This window comes from Coregonus lavaretus (assembly GCF_964263955.1).
Source record: "Coregonus lavaretus genome assembly, chromosome: 28".
NCBI lineage: Eukaryota > Metazoa > Chordata > Actinopteri > Salmoniformes > Salmonidae > Coregonus > Coregonus lavaretus.
This window is the reverse complement of record NC_140015.1, coordinates 21,196,355-21,221,147: the sequence shown is the minus strand read 5'-3', so window position 1 is coordinate 21,221,147 and position 24,793 is coordinate 21,196,355. Positions and strand designations below refer to the sequence as shown.

Genomic DNA, 24,793 nt, shown 5'->3' with positions numbered 1-24,793 from the left:
GACTTGGAAAATGGAGTGAGAGTGAATCTGAGGATGGTGTGCATCATCAAGAAGAGTGCGACAAGATCACCTACCTGGTCTGGGGAGATCTTCCCCTCGTCCGCCAACATCCTTCTCAGAAAGGCCATCGAGCCAAAGAGAGGCACAGCCAGCCCGATACGCAGGTATCTCTGGCACTTCGTACTGAAGACCAGAGTTACACACAGAGGCCTAGAGAGAGAGAGAGAGAGAGACTCACTAACTGTAAGTCGCTCTGGATAAGAGCGTCTGCTAAATGACTAAAATGTACCGGTAAATGTAAGAAATAATGGAATCTGTATTGTGGGCCGATGCATTTTTAAAGCTGAGCACTTGGCTCTGACCTCTCTGGCTCCGTATGCAAGGAGAGGCAGTGCTGACATAGGCAGGGTAAAGGGACATAATGGCTTGTCGAAAAACACTACACTGAAGAGATACAGTGGGGAAAGAAAGTATTTAGTCAGCCACCAATTGTGCAAGTTCTCCCACTTAAAAAGATGAGAGAGGCCTGTAATTTTCATCATAGGTACACATCAACTATGACAGACAAAATGAGAAAAAGAAATCCAGAAAATCACATTGTCGGATTTTTTATGAATTTATTTGCAAATTATGGTGGAAAATAAGTATTTGGTCAATAACAAAAGTTTCTCAATACTTTGTTATATACCCTTTGTTGGCAATGACACAGGTCAAACGTTTTCTGTAAGTCTTCACAAGGTTTTCACACACTGTTGCTGGTATTTTGGCCCATTCCTCCATGCAGATCTCCTCTAGAGCAGTGATGTTTTGGGGCTGTCGCTGGGCAACACGGACTTTCAACTCCCTCCAAAGATTTTCTATGGGGTTGAGATCTTGCGTGGAGCCCCAGATCGAGGGAGATTATCAGTGGTCTTGTATGTCTTCCATTTCCTAATAATTGCTCCCACAGTTGATTTCTTCAAACCAAGCTGCTTACCTATTGCAGATTCAGTCTTCCCAGCCTGGTGCAGGTCTACAATTTTGTTTCTGGTGTCCTTTGACAGCTCTTTGGTCTTGGCCATAGTGGAGTTTGGAGTGTGACTGTTTGAGGTTGTGGACAGGTGTCTTTTATACTGATAACAAGTTCAAACAGGTGCCATTAATACAGGTAACGAGTGGAGGACAGAGGAGCCTCTTAAAGAAGAAGTTACAGGTCTGTGAGAGCCAGAAATCTTGCTTGTTTGTAGGTGACCAAATACTTATTTTCCCACCATAATTTGCAAATAAATTCATTAAAAATCATACAATGTGATTTTCTGGATTTTTTTTCCCTCATTTTGTCTGTCATAGTTGACGTGTACCTATGATGAAAATTACAGGCCTCTCTCATCTTTTTAAGTGGGAGAACTTGCACAATTGGTGGCTGACTATACTTTTTTTCCCCACTGTATGTGCCCTGTGATTCACCTGTGAGTGTCTATGTGAGGACTGTAGTCAGCCGAGTGGACACACCACTCAGCAAGTCAGCCTAATCCTCTGAGAAAGAGAGATATGGGAGCCAATGACAAAATGACATAGGCGGGAGGCCCCGAGTGTACAGTACCTCTATTCTACAGACACTAATGAGGCATAAAGCTGGTCAAGACTGTTTTCTCCTTACAGTGGATAGTCCATGCTTACATAAGTACAACTCATATTGATGGTCTTGTGAAAAAGCTCAGGCTCAATCTTTTCTTTTGAAGCGAGAAAGAGACTTGTTTCCACTACCTTTTTGCCTGTAATCGACTATGGTGATACGTTGTAAATGTTTGCCCCTGTGGCGTCATTACATATGCTGGACACTGTGTACCATGGGGCGCTGAGGTTTGTTACAAACTCCAATGCTTTCACCCATCATTGTACCCTCTACACCAGAGTGGGCTGGCCTTCCTTAGCTCTTCAGAGACTAAGTCATTGGTATGTTGTTATTTACAAGGCCATACTGAGACCGCTCCCATGTACCTGTGTACCTACATTGTCCAGCAGACTAAGGACAATTATCACCTACGCTCGCAGGACTGTATCTCATTGGCGGTGCCTAAGGCCCGTACAGTGCTAGGTTAAAAAGTGTTCCAATACTCTATCCCCTCTACTTGGAACAAGCTACAAAAGGACATGAAACTTCAGGTGATTGTCTCCTTAAATGATTTTAAAGCTAGGGTAAAAGTTATGGTGGAAAATGGTTTAGGGGGCTGTCAATGTCTTGACCCCTAGTTGAACCACCCCTCCCAAAACAAATGTGCCTGTTCAATGTGTAAACTGATGTTTTAAACAGTAGTGTTTTGTGTTTTTTGTTGAAAATGTTTGAAACTTTCTGTGCTGCTTTCTGGCCAGGTCTCTCTTGCAAAATAGATTTCTTATCACAATGAGACTAACCTGGTAAAATATAATACAAAAAAGTAGAAAGAAACCATACCCTAGTGGTAGACTGAGACCACTGGGTAAAGTGAGTTTTGTGATGTCTTGTTGCTGACCTGCTCTATAATCCACCATGGAGAAGGTTTAACATGATAAAGATAGTGAGCGATGCCACTGCCAGCACACAGGCATTATCACACATGGGGACAGAGGACACACAGCAGTGGGGGATATATAGTATTATACAATGGGTGGGTCTAATCCTGAATGCTGATTGGTTAAAACCGCATTCCAGCCGGTGTCTATTCCACAAGTTACCACCGGCTAAATCTATGACTTTAAAATGCCTATTTACTCTGTTCCATCTGACTGCACAATCCACTGTCTCATCAGTCCAGCCAGGCAATTTATAAACTTGATCTCCACTATAAAAAGTATCTAGACATTATCTCAAATTTATTTTAGACTAACATTCCGACGTTTGCAACATTGTTTCAATATTCAAATTCGATCTCCAGCTGTCCCATAGTAATGAACGTGTTGGGAGTCGGGATGAGACAGACAGGCAGCTTTTCTCAGCCAGTCTAAATCATGAATCAGCATCATTTTTATGGATATATACAAAGAACTATCAATCGAAAACAGGTCAAACGAAACGAAGTGCAGCTAGTTTGAAGTCTTTCCAGCTTCAGTTTGAAGTGATTGTGTTAGCACATGTTCTATGCCAGGTGAAATCGCACATCATTAGCTCATTCTTAAGGATGTATCCAAATAAATGTCACTAGAAAACAGCTTAAACAAATGCAAATGCAGCTACTTTGTTGTTATTCTGGCTGCACTGTTTGACGTGACTGTCAGTTAGCCGTAGTTGGCTAGCTAGCAAGCAAGGGATAAGATCGTTGCCAACCAATATGGCAATGGAATATTTAGAACGAACGACTGGATACAGAACAAAAAGACTGAACGACTGGGTCTTGTCTCTGGCAACCAAACCGATAGAACGACCAGCCGGCTTAGGTAGCAACCCTAGATTTGCGTCGGGACTATATCTTGTGGAAGGATGAAATAGAATGAATAAATTAATCAAAATAACGTTTTTAATGAAAATATGTCAATCATTATTTGAATATGTTGGTAACCCGTTGTATAAAAGTGATAATGCCCTCGAAGCTGGTGTTTGGAGGGTATATTGACACGGTTTGCTGGCCCTCGACTTTGTCTAGGGCCTAACAACACTCCAAACACCGGCTTCTCTGGCATTATCACTTACGTAAGTAAAGGGTGTTGAGCTGTGAGATCCCCTGCTGTCTGGACTCAGGGTAACCTCTACACTGGCTGTCAAGGATTCTCAGCATATGCCATAGTAAGGGGTATGAAGCGGTCATGCAATCTGTGCTCATATCTATGCACAGACGCAGCGCACCTGTGTACAGAGTCCATTCCTTCATCTGCCTTTGACTAGGCAGTCGGAACACCAAAACAGTGCCTGATATTATCACGGTTCTCAAGACACAAACAGTGAAGGCAGTAGTTAATTAATGGTGCTCTGAGCAGGTAATCGTTCCTAATTCATACTAATTACCTTGTTTGGAACCATTCTGGGAGCGGCAAAACATCCCCACACACTCAACAGCTCAGAACTAGAAAGGCAGGCATAGGGATAATTAACAATCTATAACGTTACATGATGCACCCAATACCTATTATGGAAATTCAATTCCCAGTGACTGAATACTCAACTAAAGCCCTCAATCGAATGGTAATCTGAGTCTATGATTATACTAAGCTACTGCAAATGCAGTGGCTACATCCCGAGAACACCTTTTAGAGGTTTAGCTCTCCCGACTCTGAGTACAAAGCTGAATCAATCATCCTAATGAATCGCAAACCTTTTCCTCAGGAGGACAGGAACATTATACAACAAGATCTCTGAAGGATCTTCATAGTAATAACATTCTGATCTGTAATGAGTAGCTCATTTAGTGAAGTTAATGTGTTTAAATGGAGACGCCTGCCATACCACTCAGTCCATTAGGGTACAACATCAATATGGGTCCATGTCATAACTTTGTAGACTCTGCCACATTGGTTAACACACTAGATCATAACTAACCACATACTGTATATATGACATGTGGGAACACATTTCTGTCTGCACTTTAGTTTGTGTTAGGGTTTATGGAGATAGTTTTGTAGATTCTACCTTTTGTCTTACATGGGCAGCCATGTACAAAATCTTAAAAGGCAAACCATCTGTTTCTTCCTTTCATAACTGTCTACAGTATTCAATGCCATTAGCTAAAAGTAAAACGGATGAGGCAATGATATAAAGTTTGCCTGTCAAGCTGTTTGTTAGAGCTAGGTTTTTAAAAACGATTCTCCAAGTAGCATAAAGGTTTGCTTAAGGCCAGGCACCACAGGCTGAAATGACATTATTAATCTACAGTTCATTCGGAAAGTATTCAGACCCCTTGACTTTTTCCACATTTTGTTACGTTACAGCCTTATTTTAAAATATATTCAATTGTTGTTTTTTTCTCATCAATCTACACACAGTTCCCCATAACGACAAAGCAAAAACAGGTTTTTAGAAATGTTAGCAAATTTTACTTTACTCAGTACTTTGTTGAAGCACCTTTGGCAATGATTACAGCCTTGAGTCTTCTTGGGTATGACGCTACAAGCTTGGCACACCTGTATTTGGGGAGTTTCTCCCATTCTTCTTTGCAGATCCTCTCAAGTTCTGTCAGGTTGGATGGGGAGCGTCGCTGCACAGCTATTTTCAGGTCTCTCCAGAGATATTCGACCGGGTTCAATTCAGGGCTCTGGCTGGGCCACTCAAGGACATTCAGAGACTTGTCCTGAAGTCACTCCTGCGTTGTCTTGGCTGTGTGCTTAAGGTCGTTGTCCTGTTGGAAGGTGAACCTTGGCCCAGTCTGAGGTCCTGAGCGCTCTGGAGCAGGTTTTCATCAAGGATCTGTCTGTACTTTACTCTGTTCATCTCTCCCTCGACTGTGGGACCTTATATAGACAGGTGTGTGCCTTTCCAAATCATGTCCAATCAATTGAATTTACCACAGGTGGACTCCAATCAAGATGTAGAAACAAGCAAAATAGAATTATTGTAAAATTGACTGTGTCCATTAAAATGTATATAGTATGTATAAGCTGGAAGTAGAGGCCTAAGCGTTGTTGTTTACTCCAATTAGGGAATGGGTGGTGGGGTTGGAAAGTAATACAGGGAAATATATTTTTTTAAAGGATATGTATTCATATGTACAGTGAGGGAAAAAAGTATTTGATCCCCTGCTGATTTTGTACGTTTGCCCACTGAAAAAGACATGATCAGTCTATCATTTTAATGGTAGGTTTCCCTCATTTGCATATGTTTATAAAATATTTCAGAAATATTTTAATACAAAAAAGTACACTGCTCAAAAAAATCAAGGGAACACTTAAACAACACAATGTAACTCCAAGTCAATCACACTTATGTGAAATCAAACTGTCCACTTAGGAAGCAACACTGATTGACAATACATTTCACATGCTGTTGTGCAAATGGAATAGACAACAGGTGGAAATTATAGGCAATTAGCAAGACACCCCCAATAAAGGACTGGTTTTGCAGGTGGTGACCACAGACCACTTCTCAGTTCCTATGCTTCCTGGCTGATGTTTTGGTCACTTTTGAATGCTGGCGGTGCTTTCACTCTAGTGGTAGCATGAGACGGAGTCTACAACCCACACAAGTGGCTCAGGTAGTGCAGCTCATCCAGGATGGCACATCAATGTGAGCTGTGGCAAGAAGGTTTGCTGTGTCTGTCAGCGTAGTGTCCAGAGCATGGAGGCGCTACCAGGAGACAGGCCAGTACATCAGGAGACGTGGAGGAGGCCGTAGGAGGGCAACAACCCAGCAGCAGGACTGCTACCTCCGCCTTTGTGCAAGGAGGAGCAGGAGGAGCACTGCCAGAGCCCTGCAAAATGACCTCCAGCAGGCCACAAATGTGCATGTGTCTGCTCAAACAGTCAGAAACAGACTCCATGAGGGTGGTACGAGGGCCCGACGTCCACAGGTGGGGGTTGTGCTTACAGCCCAACACCGTGCAGGACGTTTGGCATTTGCCAGAGAACACCAAGATTGGCAAATTTGCCACTGGCGCCCTGTGCTCTTCACAGATGAAAGCAGGTTCACACTGAGCACATGTGACAGACGTGACAGAGTCTGGAGACGCCGTGGAGAACGTTCTGCTGCCTGCAACATCCTCCAGCATGACCGGTTTGGCAGTGGGTCAGTCATGGTGTGGGGTGGCATTTCTTTGGGGGGCCGCACAGCCCTCCATGTGCTCGCCAGAGGTAGCCTGACTGCCATTAGGTACCGAGATGAGATCCTCAGACCCCTTGTGAGACCATATGCTGGTGCGGTTGGCCCTGGGTTCCTCCTAATGCAAGACAATGCTAGACCTCATGTGGCTGGAGTGTGTCAGCAGTTCCTGCAAGAGGAAGGCATTGATGCTATGGACCGCCCGTTCCCCAGACCTGAATCCAATTGAGCACATCTGGGACATCATGTCTCGCTCCATCCACCAACGCCACGTTGCACCACAGAATGTCCAGCAGTTGGCGGATGCTTTAGTCCAGGTCTGGGAGGAGATCCCTCAGGAGACCATCCGCCACCTCATCAGGAGCATGCCCAGGCATTGTAGGGAGGTCATACAGGCACGTGGAGGCCACACACACTACTGAGCCTCATTTTGACTTGTTTTAAGGACATTACATCAAAGTTGGATCAGCCTGTAGTGTGGTTTTCCACTTTAATTTTGAGGGTGACTCCAAATCCAGACCTCCATGGGTTGATAAATTTGATTTCCATTGATAATTTTTGTGTGATTTTGTTGTCAGCACATTCAACTATGTAAAGAAAAAAGTATTTAATAAGATTATTTCATTCATTCAGATCTAGGATGTGTTATTTTAGTGTTCCCTTTATTTTTTTGAGCAGTGTATTATATTTGTGTCTACATTCAACTGGTAAAAGTTGATTGTGATATGATTAAGGGGAAAAGATTACCCTATGAGGGTGTTCTGCCTAGCCTTAACTTTTATTGACACTCTAGTTGCTCCAAAGAGACTGAGTACTATTTCAATGACTGTATGTGTCACAAATAGAGAGCTCTAAAGAATTCCTGTTGAAGCTAGAATCCTTAATTGAAACAATAACAAAGCGTTCTCCCCGCTCCTGTATCGCTAAAAAGCTAAGGGATGGGGCTGGAAATATGTAACCACTCTCAAATTAATGTAGCGACAATGGATTCTATCTTTACGTTGGATGCTCAGTATGAATGAGGATCTACAGTATGAGATCAACATTGTAGTGTCCAGTTGTGGTATAGGATTGGACAGATGAGTGTGTGTTGGGCTGTTGAATTTGCTAGGCACACCCTGGTACCTCAATGGGAGTGTGGGAGGACACTATCTATGACACCCCAGCCCAGGAATCTGAGATGGTGTTAAGCTCATCGCCGGACTCTAAATCATCTTCTCTAATTAGGACAACTCCTCCATCTGCACTGGAGAATAAAGATGAGAACCTTTCTCCTTCATATTGTTTTGACTTAGGGTTGGTCAGGCGGTGTGTGAGAGGAAACATTAACTCCTGCTTTTAACAAAAAACTAGGGTGTCAAAGTCTTCACAAAGCAAAATTAATGAGAGGGTGTAGGTGCTTGTAGAGTAAGGGCTTGGGGGTGGGGACTAAATCCTTCAAAATTGATTTCCTGAACAGGCTAACCGCAGCCAAGCAGGGACGGAGTGATCTTTGAGACCTGGGCGTGAATGTGACATTGTTCCTGGTTTCTGAGGTGGTGCTCCTCAGGGCTTTCCTCTGGGCTTCAAGTCCACTCCATCTCAGCCAGGTTTATTGTTCCTCTGTGCTACTCCAGATCTTTATCCATCTCTCTAATATTATGAGCCTCTAGAGGACTGAAAGGGACGTTAAAAAGACACCAGTGCTTGAGTCTTGTCTACATTGTATTTCTACGTCTGTACCTACGGCTTTGACTCTCACTGACGGATGTCTCAAAATAGCTGCACGTAGTACCATGGTGTGGTGTGATGTGTTGCATGGTTGTGTATTCTGTATGGTTGGTGCACTAACAGGGATAGTACTTACCTGGTGTGGCGGAGAGGGATGGGAAGTGAGATGCAGAGGAAAGGATCAAATGTATTGCTCTGTTTATGACAATGAGGGCAGGTCAGCGATGACCTGTGGAAAGAAAAACAAGATTGTGTGATGTTTGATGCCTGTTTTAGACACCTGAACATGCACTTCTGTTTCAGGCCAGCAGGAAAGTGCATCTTGCTATAAAAATGGACACTGTATGTACAGTACATCTTGATGTTGTTGTAGAGATTTTACATGGGAAAGATAAGTGATGTAAGGGGGTGGGTAGTGGTGAAAAGCTTCATGGTGCGACTGGTCCTTTACATGGGAACCAGCACGCCACGATTCCCTAATGATCACTAATACCATAATGGGGAGAATAGAGGACAGCCCTAAGAGATGGCTTGCTTCCTCCCTATATGAATGTTCAGGCAATAGGACTCTTACAAAGGACAGGAAAAGAGAGCAAATCTTCCATTCTACCAATTTTCCATTCCACACCTGGTTCACACACTGGTTCCAACAGACCCCTTTCTGTTTAGGAGAGGAAGTTGCTTATTCTGGCAAATCACTAATTGTTTGAACAAAGACTCAGAGGGCATTTCCATGGAAGTCCTCAGACTGCAGTGCTCTTGAACTTGACTTGAAGTACTTCTAAATCCTGTAATAGCTCTATGGCAAGAACTCCATGACTGGTTCTTCTAATCAGGAAGCGAAAAGCATTTCACAAGGATGTCTGAAACTATAAGAGCCTTTAGGACTGGAGAGGAATGGAGTTCAACAATGGCTTTGCTGCATACAATCAAACCAGTTGACAAAGAGCATACATTTCCCTCTTCCCACTTTTACCCAGCAAGGAGATGTTTTAAGCCAGTATTTCCCTATTCCTTTGCTTTAGTCTTTTTCATTGGATCAGTGCACAGTGCTTTCACTTTTCCTGCCTGCATGTAGGGAACCTTTACAAGCGGTAGCCTACCATGGGAAACTTAGCCAGAGCAGAGCTGTTTAAATGTGTTTCCCTTCTAGGAAGGCACCTGCCAGACCCACAAGGGGGAGAGGGGGAGAGTGAATAAAGCGCTATTCAACTCAACCCAGCTGACACTGGCTCTGAGTGGAGCTCTCTCTTGGCAGAGTGGATCGCTCCCCTACGGATGTCTTATTCTCAACAGGAAACAGAGGAGCTGCCCATGTTCCTTGCATACAAATAACACTAAAACATAGATGTACTGTGCATGGTAAGGAACACTTAGGCCTAAAGGAAAAGGAGTTGATATTCCCGTGATGCCTAATGGATAAAGTGTGAGCAGCACTTGAGAGGGAATCCCTGTCTTTGAAGCAGTGATGCTGAAGGGTGAGAGTTTGAGTCAGCTTAAACATTAGCCCAGCGGTAGGCAACTAGATTCAGCTGCGGGACAATTTTTGACGGAGCGGATGGTCGGGGGGCCGGAACATAATTATAATAATTTGTACACTGCAAATTGACCACAACTAAGCCCCCAAAAAAGATTGTATTTGAAAATAACAATCATTTCATACCTTAATTACATTGAGACACCATCACATTCACCGATTGTACAAAACACCCCTTTGCCCTCAGAACAACCTCAATTCGTCGGGGCACGGACTCTGCAAGAAGTTGAAAGCGTTCCACACCGGTGCTGGCCCATGTTGACTCCAATGCTTCCCACAGTTGTGTCAAGTTGGCTGGATGTCCTTTGGGTGGTGGACAATTTATTTTTTTTTGGGGGGGGGGGGGGGGGGGGTGGATCAGCTTAATATTGCAGATAGATTGTATCTTCTATCAATGTAATTGTCTGCATCACTTCTAATCCCCCATGTTTTTTATATATATATACTGCCCTTTATTACTTTTCAACCCCGCCATTCATTTCCCTACTTGGAGTAAATTAGTGAACAACAATGCCCAGGCCTCTACTTCCGATCTATACTTACTATCTACACCTTATGGACAGAGTTAATTGTACAATAATTCTATTATATATATATATTATTTATTTATTTTTTTGCTCCTGAACTTCTTCTACTCTCAACCTCTCCGATCATTTTCATGATGTCCATCCGGTTTGCTTCTATATGCCATATCTTTCTAACTGTGCTCTTTCCCAAAAGCTCCCAACATACAACCTATATACTTATTATGGACACAGTATGCTTACATTATTAGCTATCTTTGTTATTATTTGTTGTTATTTGTTATTAGTCCCATCCTTCAACTCTATTCAATACCTCCCATCTATCTCTTAACACCATCCATATAGGATTTCTATTTGCCATATATATTTCAACCGTACTGTGATGTTTTACAAAAGTTCTGAACCTTTCTATTCTCATTGCTTCTACAGATTGTGAATTAAAAATAAACATTTTTGCTAAAAGTATTATTATATTATTGATCGATTGACTATGGCTTTTCAGATCACCCAGTAATGCTATCTGCAAGGTTAGCTCCAGGTAAATATTGCAATCCTTTAGCCATTCCTGGACCTGTGTCCAAAAACAAGCTACAAATGGACAGAACCAAAACAAATGATCTAATGATTCTGTCTCTTCACAGCAAAATCTGCAGAGCTGGGAAGATTGAATCCATTCTATTGGTAGCAAGAATTTTATATAATAATTTAAATTGAAAGATTCTAATTTTTGAATCCGGTGTCGTTTTGCGTGTCAGTTCATAAACACTATGCCATGGGATCGGTACGTCAAAGATCTCTTCCCAACTATTTTGCAATCTATATGGGACGGCTGTCAATCCTTTGGTCCTTAAGTGAAACTGATATACTTTTTTATTTAGCACAGTTTTCCTTAACCAATTATGTTCTTTAATGCAAGGCCGACAGACAAGTTCCTTACTTTCTCCCCCTTCCACTTTCCTCTTCCACTTTTGCGGTAAGGCTGCAATTATTTGGTTGTAATTTTGGGTAGAGCAGACATTTCCATATGTTTTTGTTAGCTGCATGTGCGACATAACTCCACCAGTCCTACCGATGATATCATTTACGAAGATTATACCTTTTTTAAACATTCTGTCAAAAAATAAAGGTTTTTTGTCAATTAGTATATTTGAATTTAACCACAATATTTGTTGCATTATTTGTTCTGTCGTTTCTGGATGATTAAAGTGGCTTGTTTTAGAAATAGTGATATTTGGGAGATGATTTCCTTTTCAAATAACTGCAAATGAGTTGTTGTAATCTGAATAAAGGGAAAAAGGCCTTTCTTGAACATTGGGTGAGACAATCTTACTAATTTGCTTGAGAACCAGTTCGGGTTTAAGTATAACTTTTGTATGACTGAAGCTTTTAGTGATAGGTCTAATGCTTTAATATTTAATAATTTCTGTCCTCCGAATTCATATTCATTATATAAATATGCCCTTTTAATTTTGTCTGGCTTGCCGTTCCAAATAAAATTGAATATTTTTTTCTCATATAATTTAAAAAACTGTTCGCTAGGCGTAGGCAAGACCATAAGCAAATAGGTAAACTGGGATAATACTAAAGAGTTAATCAGGGTGATTTTTCCACAAATTGACTGGTATTTTCCTTTCCATGGTAGTAAGATCTTATCTATTTTTGCTAACTTTCTATTAAAATGTATTGAAGTGAGATCATTTATTTCCTTTGGGATATGTATTCCGAGTATATCCACATCACCATCAGACCATTTTATTGATAAACTACATGGTAATGTAAAAATTGTATTTTTTAGTGATCCAATACGTAATATAGTACATTTGTCATAATTTGGTTGTAATCCAGAGAGGTTAGAAAATGTATCTAGATCCTCTATGAGGCTGTGGAGGGATTCTAGTTGTGGATTTAAAAGAAAACATGAATCATCAGCGTACAATGACACCTTTGTTTTTAAGCCCTGTATTTCTAATCCTCTGATATTATTATTGGATCTGATTTTAATAGCTAACATCTCGATGGCCACAATAAATAGATAGGACGATAGTGGACAACCTTGTTTCACTCCTCTTGACAGTTTAAAACTTTCTGAGAAATAGCCATTATTTACTATTTTACACCTAGGGTTACTATACATGATTTTGACCCATTTTATAAGAGATTCTCCAAAATTGAAATGCTCCAGGCAAACCTCAGTCGAATTTTATCAAATGCCTTTTCGAAGTCTGCTATGAATAGCAGGCCTGGTTTCCCATATTTTCCATAGTGTTCTATTATTTCCAATACTTGCCTTATATTATCTCCAATGTATCTTCCATGTAAAAAACCTGTCTGATTAGAATGAATAATATCCGACAATACCTTTTTAATTCTATGCGCTATACATTTTGCTAGGATTTTTGCATCACAACACTGAAGTGTAAGGGGCCTCCAATTTTGTAAATGGACTGGATCTTTATATTTTCCACTTGTATCCTGTTTCAGTAATAATGAGATCAGACCTTCTTCTTGAGTGTCAGATAATCTACCATTTACATAGGAGTGGTTAAAACATGCTAATAACGGTCCTCTTAGTATATCAAAAAAGGTTTGGTATACCTCGACTGGTATGCCATCCAACCCTGGAGTTTTCCCAGACTTAAAGTCTTTAATTGCCTCAAGAAGTTCCTCCTCTGTAATGAGTCTTTCTGTGTGGCTGTTAATTTGACATTATCAATAGAAAAAAAATCTCTACAATTAGCTTCAGTTAGAGGAGATGGAGGCGACTGAAAAGAAAACATATGCTTTAAGTACTTTGTTTCTTCCTTCAAAATATCATTTGGTGAATTATGGGTGACTCCGTCAATTGTAACCAGTTTCATTAAGTTCTTTTTGGTAGCATTCCTATGTTGAAGATTAAAAAAGAATTTTGTGCATTTTTCCCCATATTCCATCCAGTTTGCTTTATTTTTATAATATATTACACTTGATCTTTCTTGAATAAGTTTCTCCATTTCTTTTTGTTTTTCCTCTAATTTATTCTGAGCCTCTATGTTACAGTTTTTATTGCCATCTATCTGTTCTGTTATACTTTCTATTTCCTTTCTTAGTATAAACTCTTTTGACCTAAATTGCTTTTGTTTTCGAGATGAATACTGAATTGCATGGCCTCTAAAGGCACATTTAAAGGAGTCCCATACAATAAGGGGATTCGCTGTACGTATGTTATGTTGGAAAAAGTCAGTTATAAATTACTTTGTTCTAATTATAAATAAATTATCATCCAATAGGCTTTGATTACATTTCCAATATCCTCGCCCACGTGGAAATTCAGTAAGAGTAATGTATATGCCTATTATATGATGGTCCGACCGCATTCTGTCCCCTATCAACACTTTTTTTTACTTTTGGTGCCAACGAGAATGAGATAAGAAAGAAGTCAAGACGACTAGCTTGATTCAGTCTCCGCCATGTATATCTCACTAGATCAGTATATTTAAGCCTCCATATATCTACTAGTTCTAATGTATCCATGACATTCACAATTTCCTTAAGAGCATGTGGGTGATTGTTTGTGGTGTGATTTCCTTTACGGTCCATTGAGCTATTTCAAACAGTATTATAATCCCCCACCATAATAATATTGTCTTGAGTTGCTTGCAGGCTTGATAATTTATTATATATATTGTCAAAGAATTGTGGATCATCATTATTTGGTCCGTAAAGGTTAATGAGCCATATCTGTTTATGGTCCAATAACATATTTAAAATAATCCATCTACCTTGCGTATCTATTTGGACAATTTGCACATTCGGATCGAAATTACTATTAATTAATATCATCACCCCTTTTGAATTTCTTTGCCCATGGGAGAAGTATATTTTCCCGCCCCCCCATTCTTTTTTCCACGCTACTTCATCTCGAATTGTTGAATGAGTTTCCTGTATACAATAGATATTATATTCCTTCTCTTTGAGCCATGTAAATATTGTTATTCTTTTGTTATTATCAGCTAAGCCATTACAATTATAACTGGCTATACTTATTTCACCATACACCATAATGAGATACAAGTTTCAAGTCTATTTATCATGATATATGTTTGTAAATTTACCAATAAAAAATACCGTAATGATTGAGTGTCCATATAGCTGTACCGTGATATTTGCATTGCTACGGAGTAACCCTTCAATTGTTCTCCAATAATTCCCCCGCTAAAGCCCCTCCCCATCCCAAGTTGAGCCGTCATCCCAGTGATCAGCATCCCACCCACGTCCCTCCAGATCCCTAAGGCCCCGAGAGGCCAGGACCCACCCATCGAAAACAGCACACAGTGCCACCCACAAAACAGAAGCAGATTAATTGCCAGAAGCATTTCCTATGCTTTCACCTCTATATATATATATTATATATTTAAAAAAAAAAAATGCATATCCTATTTTCCATCATTATCAATTAATATGCGTAATAATGTCGGCAGTTCACGCGTAGGATTCTAACATATAACCCGGATTGCCATTGTATTACATTTAATTCATTGACAAGCAATTATTATCCTAGCAAATAATTCCTGTGGTCCATCCCATACCCCCCCCTCCCCCCAACATCCCCACCCCCCCACAACAGATGCCAGACAAGCACACACGCACATACTCACATACTCCAACACACTCAACCCCCCTCCTCCACAATCCACCATAAAATCAGATACTCAACGGCTGTTATATCCCAGAGCCCAACTCGAGAAATAACTTGATTTACGAGTGCACATACAGTTAAAGCTGATTGAGAAAGCATGCAGATTGAGCAGAAATTGATAACAATGTGAGATTTGATTAATCTACTTAATCTATGTCAAGTCCTAGGTGATGGAGATCAGATCCACCCTCTTCACCTGAGACACAAACACTCTGATCCCCTGTTGTAACCATTTTCCCAAGCATCTCCGTGCGGTCAGACCTTTGATTATTTTGTGCCACCTGGGCCACAATGATAAACCCCCTCTCTGATTGTCCGAGTGTGACCCCCTCCCCATGGGTTACTGCAGCCAGTGTTGCCAGCACTGCCACTACCTGGGTGGGCGTACACCACCGGAATCCCCACCGGCTAGGTAAAAGGTCGTCAAGGTTCTCATTAGCAGCTTTGAGAATTTCCTTGTATATTATGCTCTCCCTTCAGGGGGCTCTGGCTTTGTAGGACCAACCCTGCCAGGCAGGCTCAGAATCTTGAGGGGGCGGTGCTGCTCAAGTAGGTCTCTGACCGCATTTATTTCTCTGTTTAGGCTGCATACTCACAGCAGGTCCATAAAAGAGATGGGAACTTCTCTTTGGTGTATGGGTCGCTCAGGTGGGTGTCCAGGTTATAGGGTTAGGGATCTTTCCATCATGATAGGACAATGAAAAGTTAGATTAGATGTATACTATATTTAAAAATGTATATCCCTCATCTACACAAAATTGAAAGCTCTCTCTCACTACCCCTGCTCATAGACCCCCGGTCGGCTCTGGGATATGCAACCATTTCCCCTCTCACTCACTTAACGCCGCACCTTTTCAAACACAAAAATGCACACCACATGGTTGACTGCGGAAGAAATGGGCTGAGCGTGCAAACGCACCCGCATCCACATCTGCCGCAAGGGGGAAAGGACGCCAGAGAGAACACAGGACCAACCACAACAACCATCCGCCAAAACAACAACCTCCCGCCAAAAAAGCCATGTTCTAATTATTGTATTTAAAGATGTATTATTCTGCTTGTTATGTCGTTTTATCCTTTTATAAAATAATATACTTACTATAAATGTTATTTAATATTACAATCCCTATCATTGCTAGTATCAGGTGCTCCAATATTCGACTCCTCTATTACAACTTTTAGAATAGCCATGGAGTAGTCTTTGTGTCTCTGAACATTTGGTTGTCAATATATAGTTTATCCACCACGAGTGCAACACGTTTCCCTTTTAATCAGTTTTCCTTGAAGATTGGATACAGAACTTTGCACCTTTCTACAATCTCCCTCGGGAACTGATCATTCATGCCTATTTTCGTGCCAGCAAGTCTTTTTCCTAGGCTTTTCACCATAGCTTTATCCTTAAAAAAAGCAAATTTGGCAACGATTGGGCGCTCATATTTCTGTCCTCTTTTTCCGAAACGGTGTACACGTTCGAGTTGGATTTTATCGACAGCCTCGAGTGGGATTTGTAGCGCTGTATGCAGGAAGTCCTTCATAATATTCTCTGTTATTTCTCCCTCCTTTTCCTGAATACCCGTAAGTACTACATTTTCCCTCATCGATCTAGTTTGGATGTCTAGTAAGGCTTCTCTCAGAAGGTTGTTCTCCTTTTTTAGTTCCCTAACGTCCGTTTCCATTTTAGAGACTGTCACTTTTAATTCTTTGGTTTCTTTCTCCATTACCAAAGCTTTTTCGTCACTCATTTGAAGACTCGCTTTCAACTCTTTTACGTCTTTACTGACCAATTCTAGTATGCCCAATTTATCATTTATCGACTTTATTTAGTCTAACTTACTGATTTTGAATATTATGTTTTTATCTTGAGGTGTTTTGTACCGCTTTCTATTCAATACGCCATCTTGTCTACGCGTGGTGGACAATTCTTGATACACATGGGAAACTGTTGAACGTAAGAAATCCAGCAGCGTGGCAGTTCTTGACACAAACCGGTGCGCCTGGCAGCTACTACCATACCCCGTTCAAAGGCACTTCAATATTTTGTCTTGCCCATTCACCCTCTGAATGGCACACACACACGATCCATGTCTCAATTGTCTCAAGGCTTAAAAATCCTTCTTTAGGCCTCCCGAGTGGCGCGGCGGGCCTCCCGAGTGGCGCAGCGGTCTAAGGTACTGCATCGCAGTGCTTGAGCCGTCACTACAGACCCGGGTTCGATCGCAGGCTGTGTCACAACCGTCCGTGACCGGGAGTCCCATAGGGCAGTGCACAATTGGCCCAGCGTCGTCCGTGTTAGGGGAGGGTTTGGTCGGGGGGGCTTTACTTGGCTCATCGCGCTCTAGCGACTCCTTGTGGCGGGCCGGGCGCCTGCAGGCTGACTTCGGTCATCAGTTGAACAGTGTTTCCTCCGACACATTGGTGCGGCTGGCTTCCGGGTTAAGCGGGCGGGCGTTAAGAAGCGCGGTTTGGCGGTTCATGTTTCGGAGGACGCATGACTCAACCTTCGCCTCTCCCGAGCCTGTTGGGGAGTTGCAGCGATTAGACAAGATCGTAATTGGATCACAATTGGATAACACGAAATTGGGGAGAAAAAAGGGGGTAAAATACCCCCCCAAAAAATGTTTATCCTTCTTTAACCTGTCTCCTCCCCTTCATCTACACTGATTGAAGTGGATTTAACCAGTGACATCAATAAGGGATCATAGCTTTTCACCTGGATTCACCTGCAGTCTATGTCATGGAAAGAGCATGTTATGTGCACTTAGTGTGTCTCTTTTTTTATTCTTGGGAATACTTGGGAACAGATTTCCTAAATTAAACTATTTTCCTGGTGATTTTAGTATTTATTTACCAAAAACTAAAATCCCTGCACTAGCCTAACACTAACTGAAATGGGTAGAACTCTAAAAGCCATTTTTCCAAGTATCGGGAACTTCAGTGTCACCTTACCTGAAAAATAAATGAATGAATGATATTTGTTATAACAGCAATTATTAGAACAATCTACTAAAAGTTAAGGGTCTAAAGCAGGGTTCCCCAACTGGCGGCCAGCGGGCCGAATTTGGCCTGTAGGTGGTTTTATTCCCCCCCCCCCCCAAGTTTTCTGAGAAAATATATACACTACCAGTCAAAAGTTTGGACACACTTACTCATTAAAGGGTTTTTCTTTATTTTTCCTATTTTTTACATTGTAGAATAATAGTGAAGACATCAAAACGATGAAATAACACAAATGTAATCATGTAGTAACCAAAATAGTGTTAAACAAATCAAAATGTATTTTATATTTGAGATTCTTCAAATAGCCACCCTTTGCCTTGATGACAGCTTTGCACACTCTTGGCATTCTCTCAATCAGCTTCATGAGATAGTCACCTGGAATGCATTTCAATTAACAGGTGTGCCTTCTTAAAAGTTAATTTGTGGAAATTCTTTCCTTCTTAATGCATTTGAGCCAAATCAGTTGTGTTGTGACAAGGTAGGGGGGTATACAGAAGATAGCCCTATTTGGTAAAAGACCAAGTCCATATTATGCAAAGAGAAACAACAGTCCATCATTACTTTAAGACATTCAATACGGAACATTTCAAGAACTAAATTTATTTTTGGTGGTCAATTTGCAGTCTACAAATTATTTTTAATTATGGTCCGGTCCCCCGACCATCCACTCACGAAAAAAAATTGGCCCGCGGTTGAATCTAGTTGATGATCCCTGGTCTAAAGATTGGCTGTTAATTCTTCTCAGTGAGCCTGCAGCTTCACCTGCTACTTGAAGATGTGTGCTTTTATCACAACACTGCATCTCTGGGTTCAAAGGGTAATGGCCCCTTTAGAGATTGTTGATATGTAAGGCATCATTCAGTAGGTGATCCTGAGCATCCAGACAAAACAAAGGATTTACCTTGAGTCACTGTAATAATCTCAAAAGGGCTTCACAGCCCTATATATTCAACTCTCCTGCAGAAATATAAATAAATTAAGCGGAGAGACAAAACAAAGGTCACCCAGTCAAAACGATTCAGACAAAGAGAGGCAAGAAGCTCTGAGAGAGAGTGGTGGGTTGTCGTGCCACTGTGAAAAGGCTGGGCTTCCAGTGAAACTACAGTACACCACGTCCTTAATCTGACATGCTCTGCTGCCCGCCGTTTGGTTTCACTCTAATGAGCAGCGCTTGACAGATAACAGAGATTTTCACTGCATTTTACCCATGCCAGGCAGTGAGTCATGCTGTGGGATGAGAACAAAACTAGCTATATCAAAGCTTTACCTTCAATAACTTGGCAATGCATGATTTGATCAGTCTACAGAGTTGTAGAGAAATAATAGGTTCAAAATCAATACTTCCATAGTTAGAGTAGGCACTTCACTTTTATGGAGACATCACAGTCAGACAGAGAGGATTGCAATAACTGTACTGTAGAGTGTACCTGACATTTCATAATCAATCAATTGAATGACACCAACGTGATGAACGACAAATCAGAATCAGAATAAAAAACATAAGAGATAAAAGGCCTGTCAGTTTATATGAAGCTTATTTGTACACAGATTAAGTATTGTCAAGTATAATGGGCCTGGTGATTGTATAGTGACAAACATACCCATTACAGTGATAATACTCTGGCCTGTCAGTTGGCCTGGAGATTATATTACATAGTGTTACACCCAGGACTCAAATGCTGGAGGGCAATGAGAGAGGGACAGAGGAACAGTTAACAAATCAAAGATAGGGACTCCAAAGGCAGTTCCTAAAACAAATAGCACAAAAAATATATTATGTATATGTCACTAATAGTATGATATTAGTATTTACTATGAAAAATATGTAATCACATATGATACATACAGTATTTTACAATTCAAACATCACAGACAGGAAGAGGATACAGTGAGGGAAAAAAGTATTTGATCCCCTGCTGATTTTGTACGTTTGCCCACTGAAAAAGAAATTATCAGTCTATAATTTTAATGGTAGGTTTATTTGAACAGTGAGAGACAGAATAACAACAAAAAAATCCAGAAAAACGCATGTCAAAAATGTTATGAATTGATTTGCATTTTAATGATGGAAATAAGTATTTGACCCCCTCTCAATCAGAAAGATTTCTGGCTCCCAGGTGTCTTTTATACAGGTAACGAGCTAAGATTAGGAGCACACTCTTAAAGGGAGTGCTCCTAATCTCAGCTTGTTACCTGTATAAAAGACACCTGTCCACAGAAGCAATCAATCAATCAGATTCCAAACTCTCCACCATGGCCAAGACCAAAGAGCTCTCCAAGGATGTCAGGGACAAGATTGTAGACCTACACAAGGCTGGAATGGGCTACAAGACCATCGCCAAGCAGCTTGGTGAGAAGGTGACAACAGTTGGTGCGATTATTCGCAAATGGAAGAAACACAAAAGAACTGTCAATCTCCCTCAGCCTGGGGCTCCATGCAAGATCTCACCTCGTGGAGTTGCAATGATCATGAGAACGGGGAGGAATCAGCCCAGAACTACACGGGAGGATCTTGTCAATGATCTCAAGGCAGCTGGGACCATAGTCACCAAGAAAACAATTGGTAACACACTACGCCGTGAAGGACTGAAATCCTGCAGCGCCCGCAAGGTCCCCCTGCTCAGGAAAGCACATATACATGCCCATCTGAAGTTTGCCAATGAACATCTGAATGATTCAGAGGAGAACTGGGTGAAAGTGTTGTGGTCAGATGAGACCAAAATTGAGCTCTTTGGCATCAACTCAACTCGCCATGTTTGGAGGAGGAGGAAGGCTGCCTATGACCCCAAGAACACCATCCCCACCGTCAAACATGGAGGTGGAAACATTATGCTTTGGGGGTGTTTTTCTGCTAAGGGGACAGGACAACTTCACCGCATCAAAGGGACGATGGACGGGGCCATGTACCATCAAATCTTGGGTGAGAACCTCCTTCCCTCAGCCAGGGCATTGAAAATGAGTCGTGGATGGGTATTCCAGCATGACAATGACCCAAAACACACGGCCAAGGCAACAAAGGAGTGGCTCAAGAAGAAGCACATTAAGGTCCTGGAGTGGCCTAGCCAGCCTCCAGACCTTAATCCCATAGAAAATCTGTGGAGGGAGCTGAAGGTTCGAGTTGCCAAACGTCAGCCTCGAAACCTTAATGACTTGGAGAAGATCTGCAAGGAGGAGTGGGACAAAATCCCTCCTGAGATGTGTGCAAACCTGGTGGCCAACTACAAGAAACGTCTGACCTCTGTGATTGCCAACAAGGGTTTTGCCCCCAAGTACTAAGTCATGTTTTGCAGAGGGGTCAAATACTTATTTCCCTCATTAAAATGCAAATCAATTTATAACATTTTTGACATGCGTTTTTCTGGATTTTTTTGTTGTTATTCTGTCTCTCACTGTTCAAATAAACCTACCATTAAAATTATAGACTGATGATTTCTTTGTCAGTGGGCAAACGTACAAAATCAGCAGGGGATCAAATACTTCTTTCCCTCATTAAAATGCAAATCAATTTATAACATTTTTGACATGCGTTTTTCTGGATTTTTTTGTTGTTATTCTGTCTCTCACTGTTCAAATAAACCTACCATTAAAATTATAGACTGATGATTTCTTTGTCAGTGGGCAAACGTACAAAATCAGCAGGGGATCAAATACTTCTTTCCCTCATTAAAATGCAAATCAATTTATAACATTTTTGACATGCGTTTTTCTGGATTTTTTTGTTGTTATTCTGTCTCTCACTGTTCAAATAAACCTACCATTAAAATTATAGACTGATGATTTCTTTGTCAGTGGGCAAACGTACAAAATCAGCAGGGGATCAAATACTTCTTTCCCTCACTGTATATATATTCGAAACAGGACACTTCTCTGACCACGAGGACTCTGAATCACACTTCCACACATTATTCTAAAAAAGCTTTGACAGTGGCTTTTCAGTCTTACACTTTCACGCCCAGGCCTAAATCCTCATCTCAGACAATGATGTTCTTGCCTGAGTCAGTGATCTGGACTGGCCTAAGGGACAAAATCAGAAGGTAGTCTTTCTTACTGCATGCTGTGCATGGGCCTTGTCAGTATTGATGCTCCAGCTAGGCTCAGTAATTACTGGAATGTCTGCAGTGATTTAATGAGGTTACTCTTTCTCCTGCTAATACATATACATTATTTGGCTGTCCCTATTCACTTAGAGTTATAACGACATCTCCATTACACATGGTGTATCTGATAATTACAATTTAATCCTCCATACCTAACTCTGCATTGGAAAGATATGGCTATGGAATATTCCTTGAGAGAAATTACTGTACAGTCCAGAGCTCTTTTCCACTGAACTAAAGCCATGCTGTAGCTAAGAAATGCAAAGTTATGCTGTTTTTGAAGTTATACTGTATGTTTTAGGGTTTGCCAGTAATCATCAGTCAAGTGTTGGATTCCAGTCCTCCTGGTTGAGTCTGGCACAGTGTTTGAGTGGGTGAGCTAGCTATGGCTGCCGAGCTAGCTATGGCTGCTTCCTGTCTAGACACGCCCATTTCCCGGGAGTCAAAGCAGAAACATTCATCAGTGGGTAGCAATTAAGGGATGCGCTCTGACAGATGTATTAATGGCATAACACCAAGCTGCCAATTTTCCAAGGAATTAGCAGATGGAGGAAACAAAAACAAGCAGGAAATTACAAAGCAAATGACAACTTCCACAGAGATGCAAGTGTTCTAATTACTTCACGACAAAGTTAAAAGGTCCAAATATACATCTGTTCTATTGTGCAGTTGTTTGCATAATTCCTTGTCAATATAGTACGACATTTGTCAAGGTTATCCAGAGAAGAGTACAGCTAATGTAAAATTGACAGATACACTTGGCAGTTGGATGCAGAACTCTCATTTGGCACCTCTGTGAGAGGGGCGGACAGCCAAATCATGATGAAGGTACTGCAACAGCTCCACTACCTTCAGCAGCTCCAGTGATCTCCCGACCACAGCTGTGAGATGCATCTGTTTCATAGAAACACTGAGGAGGCTTTATCTCCAAGATCAAATGAACACTTGTGAAGGCTCTGGGTTCAATGCTGCTGTAGCAGGCACTGAGGGGCTCTGAACACTGATTGAAAGGAATGTTATAAGGAATAAAACTGTGAAAACGCAATCAGGTTCATCATTCATAGCTTAGAAGGAAAGCTACTAGAGCAAAGAGTGTACACTTTTATTCAATATGTAGGTAATCTATGCCTATTAGATTTGTACAGCTGTTGTTTTTCACTTGACCTCCAACAAAACCCAACACCCCCACTCATTTTACTCAGGACCATAAAAGCACTTGAAGGGGTCCCTAGTTTCCTAGGAGACATAAAGGTTAGGTGGAGGGGCAGTCTTTCTTACTGCATGCTGTGCATGGGCCTTGTCAGTATTGATGCTCCAGCTAGGCTCAGTAATTACTGGAATGTCTGCAGTGATTTAATGAGGTTACTCTTTCTCCTGCTAATACATATACATTATTTGGCTGTCCCTATTCACTTAGAGTTATAACGACATCTCCATTACACATGGTGTATCTGATAATTACAATTTAATCCTCCATACCTAACTCGGCATTGGTTGTACAATAATTGTAAAGAACATATAGGAGAGGTGCAAAACCAAATAGACCAAATTACAGGCAGTGTTACCGATGGACCAACAGCTTATACCAAGACAAGCATGAAACTGATTTCCACACAAATTACCATAATTGCATTGAACTGTATAACATATGGTTCATAATTAAAGGAAATGCATTAATATTGGAATGGGCAATAAAGTTTTACCCAATACGTTTTTGTTTAGCCAACCTACAAAGTTTTTCTAAATCTGAGTCAATGTCACGAATTCAGCCGAGGCTGCCCCTCCTCCTTGCTCGGGCAGGCTTCGGCGTTCGTCGTCACCGGAGTACTAGCTGCTACCGATCCATGTTTCTATGTTCTACTTGTTTTGTCTGTTTTGGTCTCACCTGTTTCCCATCATGTAATTATGTCTTCCCTATTTAACCCTCTGGCTCACACTGTGTGTTGTGCGTGTTTGTTCATGTTTTGGTTGTCGTACGTGAGCGGGTTTGTTCCTCCCTGCGTGGAGGTATGTTCATTAAGATACCTACGAGTAAAGTACGTTTTCGATTATCTCTGTGTCCTGCGCATGACTTCGTCCTACCGCATTACACTGACGCCTTGACAGAAACACGCACCAAATATGGAGTCAGCAGGTACAGCCATGCCAGCCGGATCGATGGAGGAACGCGTCCAACAACAAGCGAACATGATCCAGGCTCTCGGCACCGCAATGGAACGCGTGGTGAATACTATGGAGCGATGGGAGAGAGGAGGTTTTCCTATACCTCCTCCAACTACACCACCACCTACACCGCTGTCCACCTTTTCACCACCTGGGTCCAGTGGGATTCGGCTCTCGCTCCCGAGGGCATACGACGGTACAGCTGCCGGGTGTCAGGGTTTTCTGCTCCAGGTAGAGCTATACCTGGCAACCATCCACCCGGCTCCCTCGAGATACGAGAGCGTTTCCGCCCTCATCTCCTGTCTGTCCGGGAAAGCGCTTGAGTGGGCCAACGCCGAGTGGGGAGGAATAGACGCAGCATCTGTACGATATGAGGAGTTTAGACGTTCG

At 41.6% G+C, this 24,793-nt stretch overlaps 1 protein-coding gene across 1 annotated transcript in view; it reads right to left on the bottom strand.

The window, feature by feature from the left end:
• Positions 1-24,793, bottom strand: part of LOC311104452 (ubiquitin carboxyl-terminal hydrolase 43-like) — a gene marked incomplete at its 3' end in the record, with an annotated part of 121,055 nt that overhangs the window by 45,301 nt on the left and 50,961 nt on the right. Inside the window, exons 4-5 of the mRNA XM_084146291.1 lie at positions 8,547-8,639; positions 75-210 (exon numbers count right to left, since the gene is read on the bottom strand). Of these exons, the coding sequence (XP_084002417.1) occupies positions 75-210; positions 8,547-8,639 (229 nt within the window). The remainder of the gene's footprint in view (positions 1-74; positions 211-8,546; positions 8,640-24,793) is intronic.